At 37.6% G+C, this 27500-nt stretch overlaps 3 protein-coding genes and 1 long non-coding RNA gene across 7 annotated transcripts in view; 2 read left to right on the forward strand and 2 right to left on the reverse strand.

Annotated features, from left to right (window-relative positions):
* Window positions 1-2768, forward strand: part of LOC138027024 (calpain-9-like) — a 32740-nt gene extending 29972 nt beyond the window's left edge. For both annotated transcript variants that reach the window (XM_068874516.1, XM_068874517.1), the window contains exons 17-20: window positions 811-889; window positions 1308-1424; window positions 1752-1819; window positions 2119-2768. In XM_068874516.1, coding sequence (XP_068730617.1) covers window positions 811-889; window positions 1308-1424; window positions 1752-1819; window positions 2119-2145 — 291 coding nt within the window. In that variant the 3' untranslated portion in view covers window positions 2146-2768. The remainder of the gene's footprint in view (window positions 1-810; window positions 890-1307; window positions 1425-1751; window positions 1820-2118) is intronic.
* Window positions 2769-3457: 689 nt separating this feature from the next.
* LOC138027026 (uncharacterized) overlaps window positions 3458-27500 on the reverse strand; it is a 27590-nt gene continuing 3547 nt past the window's right edge. The window contains exon 2 of the long non-coding RNA XR_011127391.1: window positions 3458-3629. This is a non-coding gene — a long non-coding RNA (uncharacterized lncRNA). The remainder of the gene's footprint in view (window positions 3630-27500) is intronic.
* On the reverse strand, window positions 3792-13434 carry LOC138027025 (calcineurin subunit B type 1). Of its 2 annotated transcripts, none has more exons than XM_068874519.1 (6): window positions 13315-13434; window positions 12799-12838; window positions 12497-12673; window positions 7336-7395; window positions 6135-6319; window positions 3792-5660 (listed from the first exon to the last, which is right to left on the reverse strand). In XM_068874519.1, the coding sequence occupies exons 1-6, from the start codon at window positions 13315-13317 to the stop codon at window positions 5613-5615; spliced, it is 513 nt and encodes a 170-aa protein (XP_068730620.1). In that variant the 5' UTR covers window positions 13318-13434; the 3' UTR covers window positions 3792-5612. The 2 variants fall into 2 exon arrangements, with proteins under 2 accessions (XP_068730620.1, XP_068730621.1); XM_068874520.1 differs by lacking the exon at window positions 13315-13434 and adding an exon at window positions 13007-13098.
* Window positions 13490-27500, forward strand: part of LOC138027023 (neutral alpha-glucosidase AB-like) — a 33437-nt gene continuing 19426 nt past the window's right edge. The window contains exons 1-11 of one of the 2 annotated variants that reach the window (XM_068874513.1): window positions 13490-13544; window positions 15985-16080; window positions 17816-18052; window positions 18174-18341; window positions 18860-18950; window positions 19468-19558; window positions 21224-21320; window positions 23272-23373; window positions 25240-25318; window positions 26381-26554; window positions 27373-27434. In XM_068874513.1, coding sequence (XP_068730614.1) covers window positions 13513-13544; window positions 15985-16080; window positions 17816-18052; window positions 18174-18341; window positions 18860-18950; window positions 19468-19558; window positions 21224-21320; window positions 23272-23373; window positions 25240-25318; window positions 26381-26554; window positions 27373-27434 — 1229 coding nt within the window. In that variant the 5' untranslated portion in view covers window positions 13490-13512. The remainder of the gene's footprint in view (window positions 13545-15984; window positions 16081-17815; window positions 18053-18173; window positions 18342-18859; window positions 18951-19467; window positions 19559-21223; window positions 21321-23271; window positions 23374-25239; window positions 25319-26380; window positions 26555-27372; window positions 27435-27500) is intronic. The other variant, XM_068874514.1, reaches the window with a different exon arrangement.

Here is a 27500-nt window from a genome sequence, read left to right on the forward strand (position 1 = left end):
CCAAATACCGCTTTTATTCTGAAGCAATACTGGGCGCTAAGGTATCATATCTTGGCACATAGACCGCAATAACATTCCTATATCTCCTATCTGCAATCTCATTGACCAAAGAATGTTTTTTATAAACCTTTCACAACAAGATTAAAAGCAAACCAGATAACTAACAAAGAAACAAACAGGAACACACTCTATCGAGGAAAAAGGGAACCCCGCACTGCTAAACTGCATCCAGCTGCAGGTCAAGCGTTTGTTCTCAGCTGGACTCTCTATGACACCATTCTGTATTTGGACTTCTTTTTCTTATGGAAAACCTAGTTATTGTGCTCGCCTTGCACCAGAATAAAATCTTATTAATAATTCCCACAAGAATGTGTTTTGAAATATTAGAGTTAACAGGATTAGCAAATTTATTTGGGATTCACGCATTTGGCACACATTCTTTACATATGCATTGTCAACTTTAGTCTTAAGCGACAAGCCAATTCTGGTAAAGCTGATACAATATAATATAAATTACTTTTCTGGTGATGACCCCATAACTAAACTGTCTTGCTTCGAGAGCTTCATATCACGAAATCATTCGGCCCATTTGGCTCAAATAAAACTTGATACGAACTGGATTGTCTGGTCAGACCATTTGGCATTTGCTTATTAGCAGGCGTCCTTGCCCAGAACTTGTCAGAACTTCTTTGATCCCGAGTTTAATCAAGTTAGAGCAGCCTTAAAAGACATCAATTTGGTGTATTTTAAACTCACTAAGTAACTTAGCTTTCGAAAAAAAGGTTTGTCTTTTTTCTCTTGTACTTACAGGAAACATTCCATGCGTATGACAAAGACAACAGTGGAGATATGAATCTTTACGAGCTTCGTGATGCTCTCATCCATTTAGGTAACCGTTTTGTTTCTCGAAAGCCCTGCTATTTCGTCTGCCAGATTTTTTGTTCTTATTTTTGAAAACGAATGTGTTTCAAGAAAGTGAAATCTTTCTACAGTGCCTTTGGCTTTCTGCCCTTGCAAGCGGCATCCAGAACTTTCTCCTCGGCTCCGGTATCCTCATTTGTACCACCTACCCCTTCAGATTTTACTGCCGGCAATTTTTGTCCTTAGTTGCTCGTTTTCACCCGCGTAGTTGTACTGATCTTGTCCAATCAGGATCGAGTTATTTTGTCAAGTGTATTCAGTGAAAAGCTGAACTATAGCTTTCAAGCCCGAATAGGCTTGGTAGGACCTTTAAAAAATGCCTGCTGCTGGAAACTTGCGCGGAATCATTTATTGACAACTTTGAATCTGTTTCTTGTTCTTTTTAGGTTATCAACTCAGCAACAATGCCTTGAGTTCTATTATCCTGCGATACCACAACAAAAAGGGGACCATTCCATTTGATATTTTCATACAGATCTTAGTGCGAGTAATCGTCATGTTTGGTAAGTCGAACAAACGTTTCTTTTCTACAATAAGGAAATAAAATAGTATCCAACTTTTGCGTGATGTAAGTATAAATCCCTGATTTCTGGCAGCACTTTATCGTAATAAACTATATTGAATTGTACTTCCAGCAGAATATTTCGACATATGGAAAATTAACCCCTTTCCATTCTGACTCTAAAACTCACCACCGTGTCGCGTAACATGTTCATCACAAGCTACTCTTAAAAGTTGTATTGCCCAAAAACCAATTTATGCATCTTGGCGACTGTTTCAAACAACTACAATGTAATATTTCCATGGCTCATTTACTTTGCTTGTTGCAGATACTTTTCGAAGACACGTGATAAAACGAGGCGGGCGATCGGACAAAGCAGTGTTTACTATTGATGACGTAAGCGGGTTTTTGTGTTCGACAATGAAGGCCAGAAGGAAATTTTATCATTGATGTGTAAGGTTGCTTAAGAGTTAGCAAGTACTTAACTCTCTTTGCATGTTTCACAATTTTCCAGCAAAATCATCATGCATTTGTTTCGCGAATACACATAGGGGCGTCGGTCATAAACGGCTGACCATTTGCGTTTTTTTCCAGTGCATCGGCATTTGGTGTAGGTGGGTGTGTTAGGTTCAAGTTCCTGTACGAAGACAATGTTTGACCCTTTTCATGTACGATTGATTTAAATCTCCTTGCAGTTTATTGAATCCACTTTGACAGTTTGAAATGGAGCAAGACATCGCTTCAAAATGAGGGCACACCGAGTAATCCAAGAAAGAAAACAAAACAGAAGCAACCCGAGATAGAGAGCTGAGCCCACATGAAAATCGACAGAATACTGAACAATTGACTTGAAGGTTGTTTGAAAGTATTTAAATGGGTGTTTTTTTGTTGAATATTGATAAAGTATATGGCGCAGGATGGCTATTGTACAAAAATTAGTAAAGGGAACAAAAAAAAGCAATTAGAGTGAAAAGAAGCGTACAGAAAGATTGAAACGCGCAGATTTAGTCTTTTCTGACCGTCTGAATGTCTAGCTAATTGGATCAGTTCCTCAAGAAACTGTGGTGTCCTGAATGTTGAATTGACGAGTGAAGCACAGAAAAAAACATTGTTTACATTTAAGATAAAAAAAAAATGTTTTACGAAGTCAATACCTTTCTCATATCTTTTTTTGTTTTTGAAACTCACACAAAAAAGTGTCAATCGGACGCGTGCGACAGTGAATAGGGAAAATACGCAAAAAGAAAGAGTTAATAAGTACGCGGGTTTTTGAGACGCGGACGGCAACCGGAAGAGAACATTTACCGTACCAGGACATTGGTGTCTCCCAGATTTTTATACTGATCATCTCTAATGGAAAAAAGAAAAAAGATACTTAGCAATGTGAATGTCGTTGTGTGAAGACAAGTTAAAAGTAAAACAGCTCACTTCCGGTTGCCGTCCGCGTCTCAAATTCGCGCATGCACAGAGTTTTTTCCTTCAGTTTGGCGATTGGGATAAATTCACGGATCACGCGAAACCCCATTCAGACCCTGTCTTATTGACACCTGAAAAATTCAGGTGGATTCAAAGGGATTAGTAACCAAGTCACAGATGACCTCTGCGGTGCCGGTAAAATGCTCTACTGGCAATGTTAGACGTACTTTTATGTATAGGTAAAGGCATGGGGCCGAGTACTATTAAGTATTAATTGCACAAGTGTTTTGGAAATTTTCCAAAATTGCCCGAGTCGCGAACCAACGAGGGCAATTTGGAAAATTTCCAAAACACAAGTGCAATTAATCCTTAATAGTACGAGGACTCATGCGATTACTTGTTTATCAATAAAGGGAAAAATTCATACGTTGCTATGCAACGGATTAACCAACCATTGACAGGTAATCAAGCCCTCTCTTGATTACCAAAAATGCCCTCGATTAAGAAAAAATGCCCCCTGTCTCAGCCAATCAGCGCTCAGTAATTTTGCCCTTTATTGATAAGGATGATAATCAACCGGGGCCCAGTTGTTCAAAAGCCGATTAACGGTAATCCCAGTTCAAAAATTAACCAAGGAGTTTATTCTGTACTCCCAAATGCTGTTCAATGCTGATATTCGGAAAAACTCTACAATAGAAGAAGTCAATCTTGAAAAACAAAAATAAGCAAAAGAAACTTTCACCAAAAAGTTGACAACATGAAACAAAAGTTTACGCTAATCCTGGATTAACTTAATGGGCTTCCCAACAACCGGGCCCTGAAGATTTTCTGATTTTTTCGTCTTTCTTCGTCAAATTCACTACACATTTATAATTATACAACTACGGTTGGCCAGTAAGTTATTTCACACGGCTTCAGAGTTGAATGGTCGTGTTCTCAAAAGCCAGGAACCTTCAACAATCAAGATTTAATACATCCTCTGGACTTTCCACAATTCAAAGAAAACCTTTCCACAAAAATATGATCTCGATGTTTCTTATCTGTGGGAAAAAACACAAAATTGTAAATTTAACATTTTGTGGCATTTACAAAATGACATGGTCAATGTTTTCCAGAAAGACCATTTCGGGTGATGTTAATAATTTTTGTGCAAGGTTTAGTATTTCATGACATCCTCTACACTGTTGACCCACATACATGTATGTAGAAATAATTAAATCTTTCTACAGAAATGTATAGTCAAGTACTCTAATGAAACTGATGAAGCCCCATACTTAAGTAAAAATTATTTCATTGTTGCAAAAAAACAAAAGAAAAAATGTTGTGTTTTTGCCTTCAGCTTTTCAGTCTGTGTAGAAAGTGCTAAAGAGAGGGAAAGAAGGAACTCCTCTCCCCAATCCCCTCTTTCCTTCCCCTTTAGTGCTTGGTATGCAGGCTATGAGCACAACCCCTGTACCATACTGGTACAGCACTGTACCAGTATGGGATGCACAACTTATTTGCCCCTGACTAAGCTAACAAAGACATGGATGTATCCGTGAGATGAAAATCGCTGAAACCACTTTGTCAGTCTGGTTTCAAAGAATTATTTTCTGTATTGTGAAGTAGTTTGTTACATCAATGACCATTACCTCCATAAGCTGGGACATAGGTAGAGGTTCTCTTACGTTTAAAAAGCTTTAAAACCAAAAAAAAAAAAATGTATACAGTAGTTTACATGAATGCATTTCAACTACAGCAAACATTTCCAGGTTGGGTGCTGCTCTCTGCAATTCTACTACATTAACATCAACCTACGTCATTCTCTGATAACTACTACTTTCACATACAAATTAAAAGACTCAACTAATAAAATTGTAGAACAAGGCTTTGGTATATAAAATTATGAGTCAGGATGACAGAACATACTGTACTCTTCAAACATAAAAATGAGCACAGTTTGGGGCTGCCTACAGTTGTTTGTCACAATGTGAGTCATACATGTACAAGTGACAAAGGCCAAAATGTCGCTGGCAACATTAGAAAGAGAGTTTGCACCCAAAGCCCCAGGCCCCAGTTGTTCAAAGGATGTATACAATGTAACTCTATCCAGTGGATGGGTCACTATCCAGAGTGTAAAATATACTTTGCGTCAAACGTTGTCCAAGGTCTACATATGACTGTATGTACACACCCTCCTTACTTGTAGATGTGCCTAGAGTAGAGTGTGCATACAGTATTCATGGTTATGGGATGAATTACATTGTACTGACAGAAATCATTGCACAGACTCAAACTGTTAGATAGTGACTTATCCCCCAGATACAGTTATCTGAACTTTCAACAACTGGGGTGAGGTCTCCTGTAGCATCATTGAACATGAAACTTGCTGATTCAAGCTGAAAGATCGAGAACCGGATCACAGCTTAAGCTACATGTAAAAGAATTTTAAAAAATCTACATTTGGCCTGCCAAGATGTGACGACATTATGTATACACTTGATTTCCACATGCACAGTGCAGCATCATTCACAGCACAATGCAACAACTGCCATCAAAAATCAGTTGGTAGCTGAATGCAGCTCGCCAATGCATTGAGTAAGGTCTCTTGTAAGCCACCTGCACTGATCTCCTTCACTTCAATGTTCAAACTGATGACTGCTGATTCCAGTTGTCAATGAGTTTTTTTAGATCAAGTAGACTGTTCTCAATTTTTCTTTACATATAAAATGTCTAGGCTTGCAAATAAGAATAATAAATAGTTCAGCGAAGTCCATTGCTCATTAAGATCTTGTTAGACATCCACAACCATCTTTTTGTGAACATCCATATTACCGACAACCTGGAATGTTGAAAAGAAGGAAGGTCAGTAGGAACACCGGCCAGGCCATGTAGGATCTGATTAAAACGAGGCTGGCCCAGTACTGTACTTCACCTTAAGGTGAAATGACCCACCCAGGATAATTAATTTTACTTTAAGTTCTGTATGTTTTAAAATATACATTGCCAATCTCCACATACAATAATATTACATTTAAGACCCTGTTTTGAACAGGCTGATGCTCAAACCCACAACTCCCATCAAATACAGTTACATGTACATTTGCAGCTTCTGACCTCTCTAGCAATACATGTGCACCTGTAGTTTGAACTACACGTACAACAGGTGTTAAGTACATGTATACTGTTCATGAGTATGTTCGTATAAAATAATTATAAAATTATTATTGTTAACACAACACACCCTAATCAAATATGAAAAGTGTAGTACGCATAAAATTTAAGTGATGGGGGATACAACAACAACAACACTTACTGCGCAAAATTCACTAAAAGAGATTTTTCCATCACCATCCTTGTCAGCATTTATTACTGTTTTATCCACAATTTGTTGAAGCTGGGTTTCTTTTAGGTTATTTCCTACCATCATCTTAAGAACTTGGAACAGTTCTCCATTAGATATGAAACCATCATTGTCCATATCATATATCCTAAAGGCAACTAAAAGGAAAAAAAACAATTAATTATTACATTGTATTACATCTCTCAGATAGTACGCACATTGTGATTGGCTAAATTAGCAGACCACACAGCTCTGTAGAGTAATAAAACTGTTTGGCCATTGATTTGCACTGTATGGCCTCTGTTAATTGGCTAACGAACAAAAATAAACAAGCACAAATTTTCATTAGCTTAGCAAACGCGGATGCAAACAACGTCATCTCTCCATGGAAAATTTTTGAAAAGCGATCTGGCATTTTGCTTTGACGCCATTTGAAATGGACTAATGTGACTGGGCAATCAAACTGTTTACAGCCCATATTAGGAGTTTCCTTAGCGGGAATAAGGAGAAGATTTGTTTTAACACTTTTTAAAGGTCATACGAAAGTCACTCTACTCACTTTGACAGTGAAGTTGTCTAAACATGATCATCAATTTTACTCACATGTATTTAGAAATGGGCTGTTTGGCCCCTTGTTGATAAAGTCTGTTACTCTTCTCAAACCAGCCACCAACTTCAATTTAATGTGGTAACATGTTTTATTTATTAACAACAAAGAGAGGCTGGCTTTCTGTGCGTTTAGATCAACAACTACAATTTTTAAATTGTAGCACGGTTACAATGTAGCTTCATAGCACCTTCTGCACAGGCTAGTGTAGGTCAAACTGTCTCAATGTAGTGGCCATTTTTGAGCAACTATGGTGGAGTGATGTGCAGTTTTTCTTTTACATGTAGCGTTGACAAGTTCTTTTCTTTTCTGCCCCCCCACCCCCCCTTCAACTCCCATGTTTCCACTGTTCAAAAATGGTAGTGTGAAAGGTGCCTAGAGGTCTCTGTCTAGGGGCTCATGGCTGGGTTTCAGGGGTTGCTGGCCATGTAAGCCTGTTACTGTCTAGGGGACAGCCGATCACAGTGGAGGCCCCTGGACATCCTCAACCACCATCCTTTACAGCTCGATTAAGTTGTCAACTAAAACCACTGCTAAAGATCCAGCTTGATTAAACACAGTACTCACACTTGAGCTTGGATTCCTTATCACCTTTGACACTGAACTGCGATACTCCTTCTATGAATTCTAATAATGATTCAAATCAAAGACATGAGTACCACAAAATAATGAAAAAAGATGATAAAATGCAAATTTCTAAAATTGCAGTTGTTATTAGTTTAACGAAAACTCAACAGCTCATTGTTGTAAAGTGAAAGTTGGTAACTGCCACCAAAACGTTTCCAAGAGCAAAATAACTAATTATAATTATTTTAAGACAATGCTAGCTACGGTTTGTTTTAAGTGAGGATTTTTAGAGACAAGCAAACTAATCAATCACTGGATAAAAAGCCAAAGCAGAAATAGAGGAAACAGTGCCTCATGGAACTATAATAATTATGGATGCATAACAACATTTACTATTGAAAATGACATCTGGAAATTTTGAATCGCTTCATGAATATTCAATGAATGTGACTTCAGACTTTTTGTTTGAAAAACGGTCTACCACTAATTAAATTGTACGATGGCATTTTTCATGGGCTAAATAATCCATCTTTTTACATTTCTTGTACTTACTGGCCTTGAGCCACTAGTGCTGAATAGATTCAAGTTTTATTTTTTAATGAAAAAGTTAAGATTGAGGACCACACATGTAGACAGAACAAAGGGCAGTTGACATCAACTATCATTAATTCGAGTGTCAAAGGACAATGTCCGCAGATGAACAAGATTCCTTATTTATAACATAGTCATGCACACAAAACAGCTGCTCTAGATCTAGACCAATTAGGGTTAAACATTCTCTATTACAACAATGCAACTAGACAAAATAATTAATTTCAACTCATGATAACAAAAAACATTGTCATTAATTTGCAAACCAAATTCTTGAACCTGCTGCAAATTAATTTTTGTTATGGATTTAAGAAAAATAATGCTTAACTATGAAAATGCACAGCTACATCAATGTAGATACATGTTCCTCATACAATGTACATGTACATAGTGAAATAAAAAGTTGTCATTACATACTTATACAAATGTAGAAAACTGCATACATTCTAAAATATAACTCAAGTGTGTTTGGCATGCTGTGAGATCAATTTGCATGTTCAGCTTCAGGTTCTTCTTCGGGTACTCCAGTTTTCCTCTTTCATGAAAAAACAATAATTTCATGTAATATAATAGCACTATGCCTGGCTATTATACATGTACACTGTGGCCCTCAGACTTCAATGATGTCATTGTTGCTATACAATTTTATACCAACTGGAAATTGATATGGTCTAACTTTACTTTCTCCTTTTGGAAAATAATTACTATTTTAATTTTATTATTCATGTTGATGATCCTTTCACATGTACCTTGCATTGACTAGGGAAGGGACTGAGACTTTAAAGCTATTTCATGTGTTTCTGCCTAAGAAATTTTATCTTTCCCATAATATGCAGTAGCACTGTCAACACTTCTGCTTTTTGCAAGCGATTGAACTGTAAACTATGATCACTCCGTAATACAGGCACCAGTTATTCAAAGGATGGATAGCCCTATCCTCCAGATAAACTACTATGCAGTGGATAGGTCATAGTGAAACAAATTGCGCTATCCAGCGGATAGTGATTTATCCGGTGGATAGCGTTGTCCACCTTTTGAATAACTGGGGTTAGATCGCTTTGCTATCCACCTATTCATCTGTTGGCGCATCCCTCTCTCCCTCCCTCTGTGCATCCATCCACCCACCCACCACCTATCCATTCACCTATCGATTCACCTATCCATCTATCTACAGGTATCTATTACCCATGCTACCATTCAAGAGAAGTGCAGAGCATTAGCAACTATGAGAATATTAATTTTACCATTTTCTAAGGTATAGAATATGCTATACACCTGTACATGTACCACTTTCAAATGAAAGCACATCTTTTTAACTTTAGTAGAGCCTTCGTTATCCAGTCTCCTAAAACAAATACATGTATACAGTGGTAGTTTGTGATTGGCTAAATGAGTGGGCCGTATTCTACAGTACGGCCTTCTGTACGGCCTGCTAAATTTAAAATTTCGATAAAACGTTATCAACCAAGTTTTCATGTCGTTTCTGTTACATAAACTTGTAAAACTGTTTGAATCTTGCAAGCAACTATTTCAAACAGCCAAGAAGATTTAGTTTTTCGGATTTCGACACGTCATTCTTTGTGGCAGTTGAACCTTCCGCTTGACTTAGACTAGTTTCCTTGCCCGCCTACGTGCTGGATTAACCTCAGAGATATAATATCTTACTAACCTTGTTTTCTCGCTCCGTACCGTGAGTTACGGATCCTGGATTGAAACTCTGTTAGTCAGAGGCATGTATTATATGTGGCAAACATTTGAATGCTCTGTGTATTATCACCATTATTCTTCTTACTGCCATTTGACCAGCTAAAGCTGAGTGGAGGGGTTTGTTAGTTCTTATTATGAAGAAGTAAGGGCAGTATTGCAGGTACAGTATACAAAAATTTGGTTTTATCAACGGAGTTGATAATGTAAATTGGCCACCGTACAGAGATTCTAAAAGCTGACGTTTCGAGCGTTAGCCCTTCGTCAGAGCCAATCAAGGGATTATGGGTTACGTGTAGTTTTTATAGTAGAGTAGGAGCTACGCTATTGGTGGTAACATGGCAACGTGAAAAAATAGGAATATATTAGTTAAATGAAAAGCGTTCGTTAATACCGTGAGGATTAAGGGTGCCGATTTGAAAGATGAATTTTTGTTCCAGATTCTTGCGGCTTTCCGTCGTACCTAGATGTAGGGAAAGGCCGCAGATAGCCGAGCGACTGGCTTAGATGCATCCTTGTCATTTGTCTCAACATCGCGAAGGTGTTCGCGGAATCGGTCACCTAGTCGTCTACCTGTCTCACCAATGTATAATTTATTGCATAACCTACAGGTTATGCAATAAATGACATTTGCGGAGGTACATGGTAAAATACTATAAAAACTACACGTAACCCATAATCCCTTGATTCGCTCTGATGAAGGGCTAACGCTCGAAACGTCAGCTTTTAGAATCTCTGTACGGTGGCCAATTTACATTATCAACTCCGTTGATAAAACCAAATTTTTGTATACTACTTCCCCACCTACGCAGCACCACAGTTTCTTTAGAAACTACCCCTTCATTGCAGGTACAGGTCTGTATGACTACTTTCAGTTCATGCAAAATATTCTTCAATGATAATAATAGTAATCAAATAACTTAAACGTAGATCTGAGCTGCCGTAAAATATTATAATACTGTACTTGTATATTCAAACAAGTGGTTCAACTGTTGTCACTTGAGAATGAACAGAACATGTGATCAATTAAGCAGTAATGTCCATATTGCTCAAACATGTACATCTATCTACACATGTTACAAACATAAAAAAACAATGTTACACATCTTATTAAAGTGACAATTTTTATACATGTAGATGTTGTGAGAGGTTTTATAATACTTAAATGGCAGTGTTTTTTTTACGCTCATATATGCTGGTCATCATAAAGGCCACTCGAGAAAAAAGTAGCATCCTTGAATTTAACAATAATACAGTGCAAGAGACATAAAGTGATGATAAATCGAAAATGTACTTTACGTTGATGACCTGATATACACGTACATGTAACCTTCAAACCAAAACTAAATTCAAATGCACAAATACAATGCAAAATGAAAATTCACCTCCTAGTCTATTAATTATGAAGGGGTCAAAATCTGGCACATGAGCAAATGAAAAGTTACATACCTTTTGGCTTTTTTAGCAACAGTAATAATTAGTATTAATCCCCTTTTTTCACAACTCAACACAAAGAGGAACATAATTACAGAGACTGCTTGATTTTTCTCGACACTTAAGGGGGTCAAGAAGATGGCTCATATTGTAAGTAATGCAACCTAACACCCATTTGGGGTTGGAGATGAATTGTCACAGCTTAATAAATATTTAATGTTTGTGCTTCAAAAATCCTAGACACATGTGACATTTTAAACAAAAATCTCTCCAAGGGGACGCTCTTTGCAGTAGTATGTACATGTACGTTTATTCTATAAGCTTAAGGTCTCCAAAATAAATATTCATGATTCATTTTGACAGATAAAATATATGGCAATAAATTATATTTTACTATTGCAACAGAAATCGTTAACTTAACAATTCAAAACCCCCCGAAAAATCATACTGCGCGGTTATTCCACTTCTATTTGTTGCATTATTCACCTGATACAATATAAGCAATTCCTGAACCAACATAAATTTACACGGTGTGCCAGTAAACATGAAACATTTTAACGGATTTTAATTATTTCCATTTTTGTTGCGCTACAAAAGCGGCGATAGTGTTGTGATCACTTTAACACTGAACATATTTTCACAGATTCTCCTGCCTACACATACAATATAAATTACTTAAAAAATAAATCAATATTAAAATTTTGATATTAAAATAATTTCAAGCAACTCTCGGCCGAAATGGTTGCAAAATAATTGACAAAAAATAGCGTCTCCTCCACAACAGACAAATGATACTCTTACAATTGCACCTGTTGTTTCTCGAGAAACTTTGCAGATTCTAGAGCAGACCGACTAAATCCGCAAGGGTGGAACCACTAAAATTTGAAATAAATTTCTCCACAATTAATAGAACCCTCGAACGTTTCCACGAAATCCTTCTGGAACAGGTGACGGAAGGTTACTTTTCGTAACAATAAGATCGATGTCTATGGGCACAAAGAAGAAAAATATCTTGATGCTTGCACCCGAGATTAATTTCAATTGCCTTTTTTCGATTTTAGACATAAAAATCGGTATTTAACGACTAAACAAACACATCTCAATTTAAAAAGAGGGAGCAGAACACTCGATAGAGCGAGTGCCTGTGTGATATGAAGATAACGTGACACAGTAACTTGAAAGCCTCCAGTAGGTACATGTATATCACCTACTGAACGGAATTGAGGCTTTAATCCCTCCCGTTTTGTGCTCAAAGGCTAAGTTGCCGACTTTTTATAATCACAAATCAACTTATCGCGGGAACACATGTTGCGAACAAAACCGAACCCGTCCACGATAAAGCCGCATATTTTTTCAAAATCTGCATGGTATATATTCACTAAGGATTTGCAATACATAAAGCAGTCAAAAAGTTACATGATATCTTTCTAACCTTTAAAGTCGACCTCGCCATTTCCGTCCGTATCAAAAATATCAATAACTCTTTGAACTAGAGGGTTTTGCTGTAATTCTGGAAGAGACATAAACTCTTCGACAGAAAGAGCGCCCGATTTGTCCAGGTCGAGCTTTCGAAATCTCTTCCCAAGTCGCCTGATTTCGTCGGCGTCAACTGTATTTTCAAGCAAACAATGAAAACTGTGGTTATTAGAATGATACTTGGGGCATATAAACAGAAATAAATGCGGGGAAAATGCGAATTCGATTCAAGACAAAAGTAACAGATGAAAATCTTACAATGGGTCACCATATCGCCCGGCAGTGAAGCTTCGTTTCCCTGAAAGAGATCGAGGAAAAAGTTAATATGCGGATTTAAAAAAATAAACGTCCACAGCAATTTCTTGTCTCCATGCCAGAGTTGACTTCCATGGTAAATTTATCGAATAAGCTGGCGTTCGTTTACAAAGTGTTCGAGAAGCGCTCTGCGAGCATAATCAACGCTAACCATTTTGCAAAGCAAGATTCCAAAAAGATCACGGTATAGTGAAGCCTTTTTCCACCATCTGACCCTACACTTAAGTCTAATGAAGTAATATGAGCCGAGGAACTCGGAAAACGCTGCAAATGTCAACAAAAGCTAGCTATTACTGAAAGCAGAACCAATTTTTACGCGTTCGATTCACATACAAACCAGCAGCTTGTTTGCCGCTTTCACTGGCAAAACAATGAAACGAGAAGTAGCCGGGATGTAACCACAATAAGACCGCGTCTCAGTCACGAGCACGGTGATATCTTTTAGGCAGAGCTACATACCATTTTTAGTAAATGATGAGACCCTCCTTTGTACCTTTCAAGTTCTCAAATGCACCGATTAAAAAAACTTCACTTGCAAGTTGGGTACTTCGCAAAGAACCTCACTCAACCCTGGTGCCCAGTCTTCGCGCCATTATCGCTTCTCATAATCCGGGACATTGGCAAATTTAAGTAATTCCCAGGCCTTTTCATAATCCAATGGGTTCAATGGCGAATTCACACGCAAGAAGGTAAGTACATCGAAAAGCAAGGTTTTTCTTTGTACTTATTCAAGTTATTGAACTTCAGTCTAATTCTTATCCCTTTGATTTTGTGATTTTCAAAAACGTCGTTAGGGAACTGCAATCACCCATGATATATTCCTGTTAAAAATTGGCCCATTTTCGACACGTGCTGAATATTGACGGTTTATTTAATTTCATTAAAATGTAAAGCAATGTACAATTTCTATACTTCAATCACAAGTGACATTCTCCGTCATCATTTTAGAGTTTCCAGTTGACATTATTTATCTTTATAATTTGTACTAATCAACTATTCTGCCTTTATATTTTGATCAGGTAACTAATTAATCGGTATTAGTAGGTCTTATTACATCCATTTAGAAATCACTGCTGATCCTTGCAATCTGATTGGCTCTCAACAGTGCGATTTATTCCCAAATCGCACTATTTTTTGCTCGAAATTGCACCATTTCCCCAGCCAATGAGAAAGGAACACTAAAACAAAACAGCCAATCAGATTTCAAGGCTTGTTTAAGGTAACCAATCAAATTTCAGGAAAATGAAAGACAAGGAAAACCATTGTATCGCGAATTTTTCCAACTTTTGTTCCCAAGTGGATCAATAAAATGTTGGTACTGACTATAATCCTGTATTTTAGCTATAAATAATGATTGTATGATTTCTAAGTGGATGTAATAAAATGGTAATTGAACTTGGTGTTGTGCAATTTTAGTCCGAAATCATACTTCCATTCAAATCAAACTTGCGCTGCGCTCTCGTTCTATTTTGAAATCACACGTATGGTTTCAGACCAATTTGCACTCTACTCAGTTAAACTACCGTTATTTATTAACTGCTGAGTCAAGGAGATGAAATGGAGGAGTGCTCCTAATTGCGCTTATCTGGACAATTAAGTAATTGACTCTTAAAGACACCTGAAAATTTCAGGTGTCTTCAACAGGATCATGGGTCAGTGAAACAAGTTTATCAACAATGAACATTATTTCATTACCCATCTTTATCTTGACATTTCACCCAAAAACTGTTCCAGCATTGTATTGCACTCTGTGATAATTTACTAAAATTAAACTTACTGAGTACTAGAAGTTATCTAGAAGTTATCTATCGAACAGATGTCAGTCAGTTCGCAATGTTACTTATTTATCAGACAATCGTACAGTAGACACGGTGTTCCGCAGTTGATTCTCTTGATTCTATATATATCAATGACCTTCCTGGTATTCCAAGAGTATGCTCTGTGGAATCGTATGTGGACAATTCAAAACTTTATTTGACATTTCCATTAAAGCAGGCTAAGACTGCTATGGCCCAGCTTTCAGTAGACCTAAAACGTATCGCTGCCTGATGTTGTTCAAACAGTCTTTAAAACACCACGCCAATATTTTGGAGGGTAGGTGCCGTAAAGGTAGCTAGGGAGGAGACAGCACTCTCCTCAGCAGCAATGAGGTCACCATGGCAACCGAGCCACAGTCCACCTCCCAGGCACCCGTCAACACATCACTGAGAGAAACCAGTGTGTGGAGTTTAATAAATCCCGATAAGACTAAGTTACTAGTATTTGGAACACGTCAGATGCTTGAAAAGATGCCAAGTAATTTCAAAGCATTGCTTCTTGGTAAAGAACTGTTGCCGGTGCCTTTAGACTTTAAGCTTTAATGAGCATGTAACACAGACAGTCTCTAAATGTAGCTCAAGCCTTAGCCAAATCAATTGCATGAAATATGCATTAGACAGAAAGACTCTAACCATTACTATTAACGCTCTAGTATTTACATGTAGTAGACTCTTCTATTGCTCCTGTGTATGAGGTAGCACATCCTAGAAGAACATTTCTATTAAAGCTACGAAAGGTCCAGAACTTTGGTCCACGCATTACATGTATCTCATCATCAAGGACGTATGACCATATTCAACCAACTTTTAAGGAGTTAGGCTGGTACGTTACCTGTCGAATCTATAGTCAAGCTTAAAGATGCCACGATGATGTTCAAGTTTATGAACGATTTGGCACCTAAATGTGATAAATTCATCCATTGATCAAACGTTCACTCACATACTTGTAATACAAGGAATAAATCTAAATTAAACATTCCTTTGTGCAAATCTGTAACTGGTCAGGGTAGCTTCATCTATAGAGCTTAGAACTACAATTTGGAACAAATTACTATACATGGACCTGATGACATGAGGAATGCATTTATCCAAGATTTGAATGACTTTATAAGATCGTATAAGGAAATGCTTTTTAACAAACAATCATAAATGTCCATTCCATTGCTATTTTTTAGCTCTGTACATACATGTAGGAACTTTATATTTTGAAAACATTTGTTTTTATATTTTGTAGTTAAGTTCTGAAAAGCCATTGTTGGAGAATTTAATAAAGTTTATTACTATTATTAAGTATTTTTTTTCCTTTTTCTAGTGGAATATTTTCACTGGTACTGGTATGGATAATTACCCAAGTAAATGGAGTGGATAGAGGCAATTTTAAGAAGTGTGAAGATAGCAGTTTTTGTCGGTGAGATACGTTGTAACATCTTGCAGTATAATATAATTTCAGGAGGCTCAAACCAGTTTCAACTCTTCTTCATACAAATTGAACTGTTAACCCATTAACTCCCAATAGTGCCACTTATAGATTTTACTCTTGTCTAACGCCAGACGATTTTACTCGTCAATGGGGAACCCCACTGGGCTGAAAGGGTTAACAACAGCTGGATTCACTCGAAAACTATGTCCCCATTAACCCTTTAACTCCCAATAGTGCCACATATAGATTTTACTCTGTCTAACGCCAGACGATTTTACTCGTCAATGGGGAACCCCACGGGGCTGAAAGGGTTAAAAAGTGTGGAATCTATGTACATGTACACAGTTGTATCATAGAATGGTAACATTATAGTACCATTATGAGAACAACAACAACAACAACAACAATACTTTATTTCATCACATAGTTACAATAAACTAATAACAATTATATAATAATTGTACAATAATAACAATAGTACAGCAGATAATAGGGGTGTTGGCTGCCCGAAATACCCTAAAAGATAAAAATGCTGGGCAGCCAGTTAAAAGAAAAGATGTTAAAATGTTCAGAAACCAAATAATTGCTTAACAAGAGTTATTCATTATGATGTAATAGGTTACTATGGTAACAAAAAGCCAACCAAAAACACCCTATACTTCCCTTTAAACACTTGTAACCCAAAAATGACTCAGGTGATCTGACCCCTAATTTATGTTGTTGTGAAGTAATTAGTAGGCTAAGGTAAAACTTTCTACAGGGTCAACGCACTGACTCCCAGAGCACCCTTGGTGCACCCAGTTGACAAATAAAATTGCCTGGTGTTAGACAGCGTAAAATCTGTTAAGTCTCACTCCCAGGAGTCAATGGGTTAAAAGAAATTCTCCGGAGTGGGTTCATTTCTTCTTTTACAACTTGGAAAATTTGAATTGGTGGTTCTAAAAATAAAAGATACATTTTAAACCATTTAACTTGTTCAGGCCTCAAATGCCCTAGGAGGCCTAAAAATTGTCTGGCATTAGACAGAGCAAAATATATTACTTGTAAGTGTCACTCTCAGGAGTCAGTTGGTTAAAGTACGTTGGGTGATGGTTGAGAACTTTGGTCAGCGAAACCAACCAAAGATGGTTTTCACTGAAATTGCGAAAAACGAAAATAAAAAATTGCTAAAACTATAACTGATACAACTGAGCAAACAAAAAACGGTTGATCCCATTAGAATGCCACGTAAGAAACTTAGTAGAAGTTCTATCACACTGTCAGTCTATTTTTACATGTTATTTTAGGGGAGGGAGAATAGGGTGTGAAAAAGGAGTTAATGAAACATGAGCTTTTCAACCAACATAATGCAGGCAAGCTGTGTTGTTATAATAATTGAACTTGGCACAAAGGATAAGTGAGGGAATTCAACCCAACCGCGTCTTGCTGTTTACCATGTATTGCTTGCCGTGGCAAACCTAAACAAACCTCTGAGAAATTTCAGCACACCTCTTAGTTGCTGAGGTGAGAATTAACTCAGAATCAATCTGCAAATCTGCCTTTGCAAAGTAGAGGCAAATACATACATGTACTGTAGGTAAACACTTTCAGGCGGCACTTTACATTTATGTTTGGAAATTTGATTGATGGAAGTCAAAACTGAGTTTGGCATTTGGTACTCAAAGGTGAGATTCCACAGAATTATGAACATTGCAGTAATTCTTGCTTTTGGTTTTCTTCACAGCCTCAACAGAGCAATTCAGCCTGGCGAATCTCCATATTCAGTAGTCAAAGATTCTATAGTTCTTTCTGATTCCTCGATTGATTGTAATGTTCTAAACAAGAGAAGAAATGTCTTACTTAGTCTTAAACTTCAAACGTTAAAAAAAAATTCAGTTAGGTTTACAATAAAGGAAGCAAACCCACTTAGGCCAAGATATGAAGTAAAGGATGTTTTAGTCCAGGAACCAGAAACTGTTGGGTAAGTCCAAAGAAGTACATGTAAATTGTTACGTTGAATACCCATTGAATAATTATCATTTACATGTATGACATACTGTCAAACTCCATCAAACATTGTACCCTGTCATGTCATGTTTTAGTTACCACAAACTCAAGCAAGATGATGACGGTGTTCACATTGGCTTCAATAACAACAGTGTTGTGTTAACGAATGATCCATTCCGAATTGACTTCCTGGTTGACAATGAAGTGGTTGTTTCAGTTAATTCAAGAGGGCTAATGAACTTTGAAGAGTATAGAGAAAAAAGGTACAGTGTTACAATCACCGTGGACTCACTCATTGTACTGTACCAGTGTTTTCAATAAATACTGGTAGGCAACGAAAAGTGTTGGCTAGTCACTTACGCTTACACTTTCCAAACTCATTTGGACTTAATGACAACATGAAGTTGTCTAGACATGATCATCAATAATTTACTTTTTAATTGTGTCAACTGGGTGTGAACTGTTAGTCTAAGAAATGGCTTGACCCCAGACACCCCTAGAGGAAAGGGCTGCTAGTCAAATAATTTACGGTCATTTATTCTACTTCAACTCTAGGCTGTCAACTTCAAGTTCTACTGAAACCCTTGTGCATGCAAACGACCTCAGGCACAATTTTTCTCAATTTGGTTCTCCCCGCCTATTAAAAACAAAGTTCTTGATGCCTTTTCCAAGCACTGTCTACAGTGTAAACTTTGTTTGTTGGTTCTTTGATCTCTATTATCCTCTCTTTTGTAGTTTAAAAAGAAATTTAATTTTTGACAAATTGAATTCTTGAAACTAGGAAGGTGCCAAAGAAAGTTGAGGATGAAGATGAAGCAGGGCATCCTCCTGGAGAGAATGAAGAAGAGAAATCAGACAGTCAATCTGAAATGGTTTGTGCTCCTTGCAATGTTACCAGTAAATAAGGATTGTTTGACCACCTTCAGAACAATTTGCATCAGAGTTAATCCATTTTTAGCAGCAAGAATTTTGAAACAGTCATAAGAACTATTTTTAAGTAAATCCATTTCCATGTGCAGTGAAACAAATTTGAAAACATGTTTTCCTACAAGAAGTCAGTTATGTTTAAAACATTGTCAGGTACCAGAGTACTTGTTATTTTACATGTATGCACATCACTTCGCCAAACTCATTTTTTAATGTTTTTTTCTGTTGTGCTCTAAATTCCCCACTCCTTTTCTTCCTTCAGTCACAGTCCCTTCCTTTGACAAGCTCATTGACAACCTTTGTACATTACACAAACAAATACCTGCTGCAGATGAATGCACACATTTATCTCAGTCTCTAAATTCATTGCTTATTAAGGGGGGCAGTAATTTTATAATGGAAGCCAGTTTAGGGGTGAAAGGGATTAATTAATAGCAATTATAATTCTTATAAATACTTAAGGGCGAAGGTGTTGAAAAGAAAGAGGAGGAAGTAGTAGAAGAAGAGAATTGGGAGGAAAACTTTAAAGAACACAAAGATACCAGACCAAGAGGTAAAAGATATATTTACTTCTAGTTGTGTACTGTGCAGGGCTTCTGACAGGGTGCGGGGAAAAAAAATTGTGTGGGATTTTGGAGGCAAATTGTGTGGGGACCAACATGAATTGTGCAGGATTTCACAATGTTTTTCTAAACAAAAATAATAGGCATCTTATTAGTTGGTTTAGCATATAATTTGCCCAGATATTTTGTGAGTTGTGTGGTATTTTATGGCAAAGAAAACTATGAGCAATGAGCAAAATGTCAGGGAGCATTAAATGTTAAACCATTGAATAAGAGATAAATTATATTTTTCCACTACAAAAAAGGTGTTATTTTCCTTCAATCTTATTTGTTAAGAGTGTTGAAAAAGAAAGCATCATATCTCCTTCAGGGTGCTTGCGAACGATGTAAACAGCACAAAAAGCCAGCCAAATGTCCTTTATTTGATTGGATAAACGAAGTGTCAAGGGACAAGTGATGATACTGTAAGCTAAATTCTCAGGGTTTGTGTCGTGTTGAAAGCAATTTTTTTCATTGAAAAACTCCTGTTCCGTCCATGTCTTCTCTGTTCTAAACCGGTCAAACCAGGACACTGCAGCGTATTACCGTCTCATGTTTTGAGTGTTCTCTTGACCAATCATGGTAAAATGGCATAAAGTGGAACAATACATGTAAGTACACGTATCATGTCAAGTGCTATGGCATGAACGTTTATTAAGTTTTGTTTGTGGTTATCTCACTTATAAATTGTTTCCTACCTTTTTACGTCTGTATTGTTGTGAAATTCCTTCATTAGGAATTAACATACATTGTGAGTTACATAGCTTAGCTTGCTGTTCTCCCTGTAAAGGTTGAAGTTAAGAACCTAAACAATTTGCCTAAACTTGAAGAACTGTTATTGTTTTGGGCATTGGAGAAACACAACAGGAAATCGCCCCACAATCTCGATCCGCCAAATGAAGTGGAACAAGCTAGTGCCTAGGACCACGCAGAGCTACATAGAATGCCATGTATATCTTTTCTTCAATGTTTGACAAAGCTGTTAGACAAAAGTGAAAACAAAGGTGTTTATGGAGAGGAAATGGCCAGAAAATCGCTTGAAAAGGCTCTAAAAATCTCAGTTATGAACAGTAAAACGAGTACTTATAAAAGCGCTAAGCACATCACTCAGTATTGTGCAGGATATTGCAGATGTTTAGGAATTGTGTGTTATTGTACAGGGTTTGATCGAATTGTGTGGTCCCGCACCCTGTCAGAAGCACTGACTATGGTGTCACCATGGATTCAGAAGAAAGTTGATATTTTCTTTTCATAACCTAATGGTGTAGTGTAATTGATTGAATAGAACCAGAGTAATGACAAAAATTTACATAAGAACCAATTTTGTGTAAAGAGCAGTAACCCTTGACAAGAATGGGTTGGGGCCTTTTTGAAGGTGAAAGGATGCCCAAATTCCCCCCCCCCCCCCCCCAATTCCCTTCTTCACCACCCTACTGAACACAATGTGGCCTACATGTAAATATTCTTATAGAAGAGAGTGGTAGGTGGGGCAGGTGTGGAGAGATTGCATAGAAGAAAGTATTTTGTGTATGAACAAGAAAGTTAAAAATTCCAATTTTGGGGGTTCATTTGTTACTTTTGTTAGTTACATTTTATTTTTTACTTTCATTTTTAAGGTCCTTGTTCAGTTGGTTTGGACATTTCATTCCTTGGTTTTGAGCATGTATATGGAATCCCTGAGCATGCAGATAGTTTAGCACTTAAAACTACAGTGTAAGGAGATTGCAGTTTCGTGAAAATCATTTCACTTTATTCTTTATGTGTACATTACAATAAGAATGATAATTAACTAATTATAGAACTGGGTCGGGTTGTTAGAAAGCCGATTAACTTAATCCAAAATTAGCGTAAACTTTTGTTTCATGTTCTCAACTTTTTGGTTAAAGTTTCTTTTGCTTATTTTTGTTTTTCAAGATAAACATCTCGTATTTCAAATTTTTGCCGAATATCAGCGTTGAACAACATTTGGGAGTAGAGAAATAAACTTCTTGGTTAAATTTTAATCTGGAATTAGCGTTAATCGGCTTTTGAACAACCGGGCCCTGTTTCGTAAAGTAGTATACACAACGGGGCTCCTGGTACACCCTCCCTTCCGCCCCTAAGCAGCAGGTGGCCACTTGGCACACCTAACAGGAAGCCCTGCGGGCCACACTGCTGGCTGTGGACACAAGGCCATTGGAAGAATGCTGTGCAGTAAAAACATAATCTTCAGACCTGGAAACCAAGAGAGAGAGAGTAGCAGGTGGCTCCATCTCTGTTTGGAAGATTTACTCCTTTGATGCCTCAAAGTTAGTGTAAAGCTTGTTCTTCCCCTCCCTTTGGCATCGCCTCTTGGACGGTGGCCTGTCCGATCCCACGGCACTCTGGCTTATGGGCTTTCAGCAGGTCTTCCCTGGTGTAGCCGTGGAGGCAGTGCTCAGAAAGTGCTTGTGATTTCGGTGCCTGCTCTGGTCATACAAGAGTGAGTCCAGGGTTAGGGTTAGGGTCTTGGATGCAGAAATAGTGGAACTTGTCTGCCTTTTCTCGGAGCAGCAGGTGGATGTAGTGCATGTAGGCAGGCACATCGGATCAAAGTTCTCAAGGAGTGCCATCCTTTTCCTCTCTTTTCTTGGTTGAGACGATGATTGGTGGACGAATAGGCTGGGGTGTACCTGGGACCAAATGTCTTTCAACCGCCTCTTCTCTTCCTTGGAGATAGGTGTTAGTCGATACTGTAGAACCTTGATTGCCTGTACCTCCCATTTCTCTAATTGGGGTTGGTGTTTCCTTGGGAGTTCTCTTTGGAAGCCCAATTGCCTATACCCCCACCTCTCTCTAATTGGGGTGCTGTTGTTCTTGTTTGTTCCTACACTTAGTAGACACTTTGTATCAGTAGAGCAGCGGCACAGCCTGCAGGGCTACTTACAGTGTGTGCCAAATGGACACCTGCTCCTTGGGAGTGTGCCAAAATCCTGCATGGAGCAATGGCATTACCCAATGAGCGTTCTACGAGGTGTGTCAACCCCCTGCTGTTTGGGGTGTGGGTGTGCCAAAACCCCAATTGTGTATACTCCTAGTAACTTAGTTCTTAGTTCATCCTATCTCAGATGGTTATTTTGTGGTGAGGATGACGAAGATTTAAACCATATGTACCACCATTGTAGCCTGGGATCAATTCCTGGTGATTGCCATATGTAGGAAAGGTTGGGTTTGATGGCCCTCCATTCTGCTCCAACAGATTTTCCTCTTCTCTAGGTACTTCAGGTTTTCCCTTTCACCGTAACCAACATTTTGATTTGATTCACTCAATTTGTTGTCCACCAAGTTAGTGGAGCACTTTTTCTTAGGAATATTATTATTTTGTGTCCAAAAATTGAAAAAAACAAAATTATTCTTTCAAAGCTGAGATTACATGTGGAACTCATTTGGACAATGACAACGTGAAGTCATCTAATCATGATCATCAATTTTGCTTTTGAAATGTGGTGTTTGGGAGGGTTCTTTTAAAAATGGCATGCCCATCGACACCCCTAGGGAAAGGGGCCATCAGGCCCCTTTTTGATTCGGTCTGTTTCTCAAATCAGCGGCCAACTTCAATTTTTATTGAAACCTCTGTAAATTTTATCCATACCTTGAGATTTTTATGACATGATTATTATTTTGTTATTAATTATCATCACTGCAGTGGTTCCGAGCCTTACCGCTTGTATAATCTGGATGTGTTCGAGTATGAGTTGGATTCCCGAATGGCTCTTTATGGAAGTATTCCTGTTATGATTGCACATAGGTTAGTGATGGGAATCATGTTATAATTTTGCTCATCATCCAGGTTTCTTAACTGGCCTTTTTCAAATGCCATATCTTGAGACTGAGGGTGTCAGGATCTGCCAAACATCAAGATTATTTTAAAATATACAATACAATTCATACTTAATTGACCACTCTCCATGGGGGCTTTTCATGGCCAATGAAACACAGTCACAACAGAACAGAACATTCAAAAACAACTGTTAAGAATCCCAACTGGCCGTAGGCAAGCTAGTTGGCTACAAGTGCAGCTGAGAAGTTGAACCAGGCAAGCCCCTTAATAGGCTCGATTTCCGCCGCTCACTCGAGGTCGGGTATCCTCCCCGAGAAGAGACGGCTGGACGCGTGAGCGATAGATTGTGTCTGTGACGTAAATTCAAAGTATAATTTATGCAAAGTTAATAGTTGCGGGGAAATAGCATTAGACATCCCAAAAACACTGATTTTAAGAAAACAGAAATTACATAACAATGCTTAAAACGTCTGTGCGAAGTTTCCAGATGATACGAGCTTGAGTTTGTGGTTAAATGATCGATGTGAGTTTGAATTCAACCGGCGAATCATCAACGAAATCTTCGGCTGCTTTAGCTCTCAGTCGACCTCATCGGCCCCCTCGTTTTGCCAGCAATAAACTCAGCAGTACTTTCAATTGATCTTGAGGAATTTTACTTGCTCTTACATTAGCGAAGTATGAGGAGAAAATTGCAATTATAGCAATGGATTTGAAAACCGTATTTTGACCTTGGTGCCAACTGGAAAATCAGTGAAGTTTGCGAACTCAGGCGGTAGAAAACGACACAATTCCCATTCTCCAGCTTCTTGAACACTTTTCGTTGTCGCAATCTTGGATGTTTCCTATCTTAAAGCACTGTAAACCTCGAACAGGCCAGGTCAAAGAATACCTTTGCAGCCAAAACGTATAATTTATGCCAGACGGATTTGTGCAGGCGAGTTTTTGATGGGCGGATATTAACAATGGCTCACCTCGCGCTTCCAGCCGAGATTTCGGGAGTGAGCGCTGGCTTATTTTCCGAACCAGTGGCTGGTAATCGAGCCTAGCCCCTTAACCACTGGGCCGCACTCAGTGCAGGAACTTAAAAATATTCCTGTTGTACTACTTAAGAATACAAGTAATCATTGATTCAAATAATACAAGTTTTTGAACAAAAATTGTTTTGAAGTATGAAATAATGACTTGTGAGTATTAATTTTGAAAGTAATTTGAGGCTTTGGAAAAGATGTTTACTGTACAGTACCACTCAAAAGAAAGTTACCGGTACCATTGTATCTGTTGCGGGTATGCAAATGCTGTTGTGCACAGTGGTATTTGTGTAGCATAAGAATAAATAAAGTGGAAAGTGTTTGCAATAATTAAGCATGGCTGTTTTGTGCATAATGTTGTTCAAACAATTGTGGCTTGTTTATTCATGTTGTAACAAAAGTATCGGTAATTTTTGTGATCATGATATCGCTCTTAGGAGCGTCACAATCACATGCGGCACAAGTAATGCCACCAAACAAAGCACTTTATACACTGTACGTACAAGTGACTATTTCACTGGAAAGTAGATTAATGATCTTCAAAAGTTAATGAGAAAATATTGTGTCGAAAATTTCTACCATTTAGTGGAAAAGGCATGATGAAAGCAACATCTGCCATGTACAGTGCTCTAGTATAATTTATGTATTATAATGTGGTCAAAGTCAAGGTGTTCAGATACATGATAATATTTATTGATTCTGCTTCATTGCCAAAGTAATAATATGAAAAGAGATGACTTGTTAGGTGTCATTGTACAGTGTTCTCAGTACCAAATCATAAGCGCCGGTTTTCTTTGTGCTTAAGTGTTTTGTGGACTGTTGGTGTATTCTGGATGAATGCAGCTGAAACCTGGGTGGACATAAGCTCATCTAATGCAAGAAAGGTAAAATGATGTGATTACTGTACAATAAAAATATTCATTGTCTTATACTTGACACAGCAGCTAGGTCCCTATGGACATCTTTATCGAAGACTCCCTTGCATGTGTTTGATGGTTAAAATTAATGATTAACTCAAAAGTGCATTACATGAATAATGATCTAAATTTAGTAGTCCCTGACTATTAATATTTTTTAATAATTAAAGAGGATGAGGACAAAGAGACACTATGACGTTTGAGTGAATTAACCATAATAGTTCTTAAACATTTCTGCCATATTTTCCTTGTAATAAAATAGTTTTATTAGTGCTGTTGATTGGCAGGAAAGTGGCTGTAATTTTGGAAAATAAGTAATGGTCTAAAAACGTGACAAAAGTCACTGTGAGAAATTAAGATTTTGTCCGTAATCGTAAACAGTATTATTCTGGTAGAAAATATTTAGATCAATGACAATAATACTATTACCGGTAATGAATACATACACTAACTAATTACATTAGAACGGTTTACAGCAGCAATAATATTAACAATGATGCTTTACTGGTTAATTTCACATGAATTTTTTAAACCTCTTGTCAATTTTAAGCTAATAAAGTTTCATGATAAGTATAGTTTTAATAATTGTTATTATAAATGTACAGCAGGACAGGTGTTATGATGTTCTTCAATGATTAAATGCCAATTACATGAAGACTGTGTATGATTATGTCAAAATGCTTAGCACTGAAAAGTTAGTTTTCTTTGCAATATTAAAAACCAATCCGGTAGTAATAAACAGGATTTTGAATCAATATTGTAATATAATTGCAAAACAAAGTTAAGAGATTCCGAAGATCGATATTTCTCCTATCAAACTTAAACTGTGAGTGGTGTTTGGGTGCAATTAATACAACTGATTGCGGGGATCCATGATTTTAAAAATCTCCTAAACATTTAGGTACAGTTTTTTATTGCTTTTGGTATTTTCAGTGGAGCAGCATTTGGACATAACACAGCTGTCAATTTCATGAGCTGAACTGTCAGCTCCAAGTCCTTTTGTGTTCCACTCTTCTTTTGTTTTTTCAGTCCATGTTAAACTCACTGATGTCATTTTTCAAGGAATCTGAAGAGGTGCCACAAGTGGAGACCCACTGGATGTCCGAGAGTGGCATCATTGACGTCTTTGTTATGTTGGGTCCAAAGCCACATGATGTTTTTCAGGAGTATGCGTCCTTTACCGGGACCACTGCCCTACCACCCGTAAGTGCCTAATGCATGAGCGTTATACCCATCCGGTACATGAACCTATTTGTCGCTGAAGTCGCTCCCATTGATGAGTAAAATTGTCTGCATTAGACAGAGTAAAAATCTGTAAGTATCTTTCTTAGGGGGGAGAGGGTTAAAGGGGAGATGTTGTTAATCCATTCACCCCTGAGACGGCTCCCGTTGGCATGTAAAGTCATTAGACAGAGTATTTAAAATCTCTTAGTGTCACTCTCAGGAATGGAAGGGTTGATGTTCAGTGGCTAGCTAATGTAGTACTGGTAGCTCAATTATCATGGTAGCTTCTTGCTCAGTGGAGAGAAAAGAAATGGACTGGTAATAAACAAAATCAGGAGTATGTTTCATTTACAGGGACCACTGCTCTACCACCATTAAGACTGTACTTCACGCATTGCTCAAGCATCTTGGGAAGTAAATTCTTACTGTGTGGACTACTGGAATTGACTAACACGTGATGCTGAGAAATTTGCAAGTACATGTACGGTGGCTTGATGCTCGCGTGTGATCTTAATTAACCTTTTGTTAAGTAGCTGGGCTGTAGAAAGTGGAACGTGGTGCCCATTTTCGAATGAAAACATGCCTACACTAAAGCTCAACACCTTATGTAAAACTTTGTTTTTCAATGTGACGATTCCAGAGAAAATTAACATTAATGCCAAGCATAGTCAGTAAGTAAATTGTAAGAACTTGGGGTTGGTCCTTTTTTTTTTTTTTATTTAAGCTTTCCTGTGGAAAGTGTTCTTTGAGAAGTAAAGGGAAACCTTTGTGCAAAGTCTGATTGCTTATTTTGTTAGATGTTTGGAATTTCCTACCATCAAAGTCGATGGAATTACAATGATGAAGAGGACGTCAAAAAGTGAGTTAAATCGCATGTTTCAAGATTATTTTATTTCCACAGAAAATTAATGTTTTATTCGAATTA

This window comes from Montipora capricornis, chromosome 12 (assembly GCF_036669925.1).
Source record: "Montipora capricornis isolate CH-2021 chromosome 12, ASM3666992v2, whole genome shotgun sequence".
In the NCBI taxonomy this organism is placed as follows: Eukaryota; Metazoa; Cnidaria; class Anthozoa; order Scleractinia; family Acroporidae; genus Montipora; species Montipora capricornis.

What these genes read in the sequence shown, in the direction of transcription:
- LOC138027025 (XM_068874519.1), bottom strand. An exon ending in TAAGGAATCCAAGCTCAAGT is followed by an intron (nt 6,320 to 7,335) that starts GTGAGTACTGTG and finishes TTTTCCTTTTAG; the next exon opens with TTGCCTTTAGGATATATGAT. An exon ending in CTTTTAGTGAATTTTGCGCA is followed by an intron (nt 5,661 to 6,134) that starts GTAAGTGTTGTT and finishes TCAACATTCCAG; the next exon opens with GTTGTCGGTAATATGGATGT.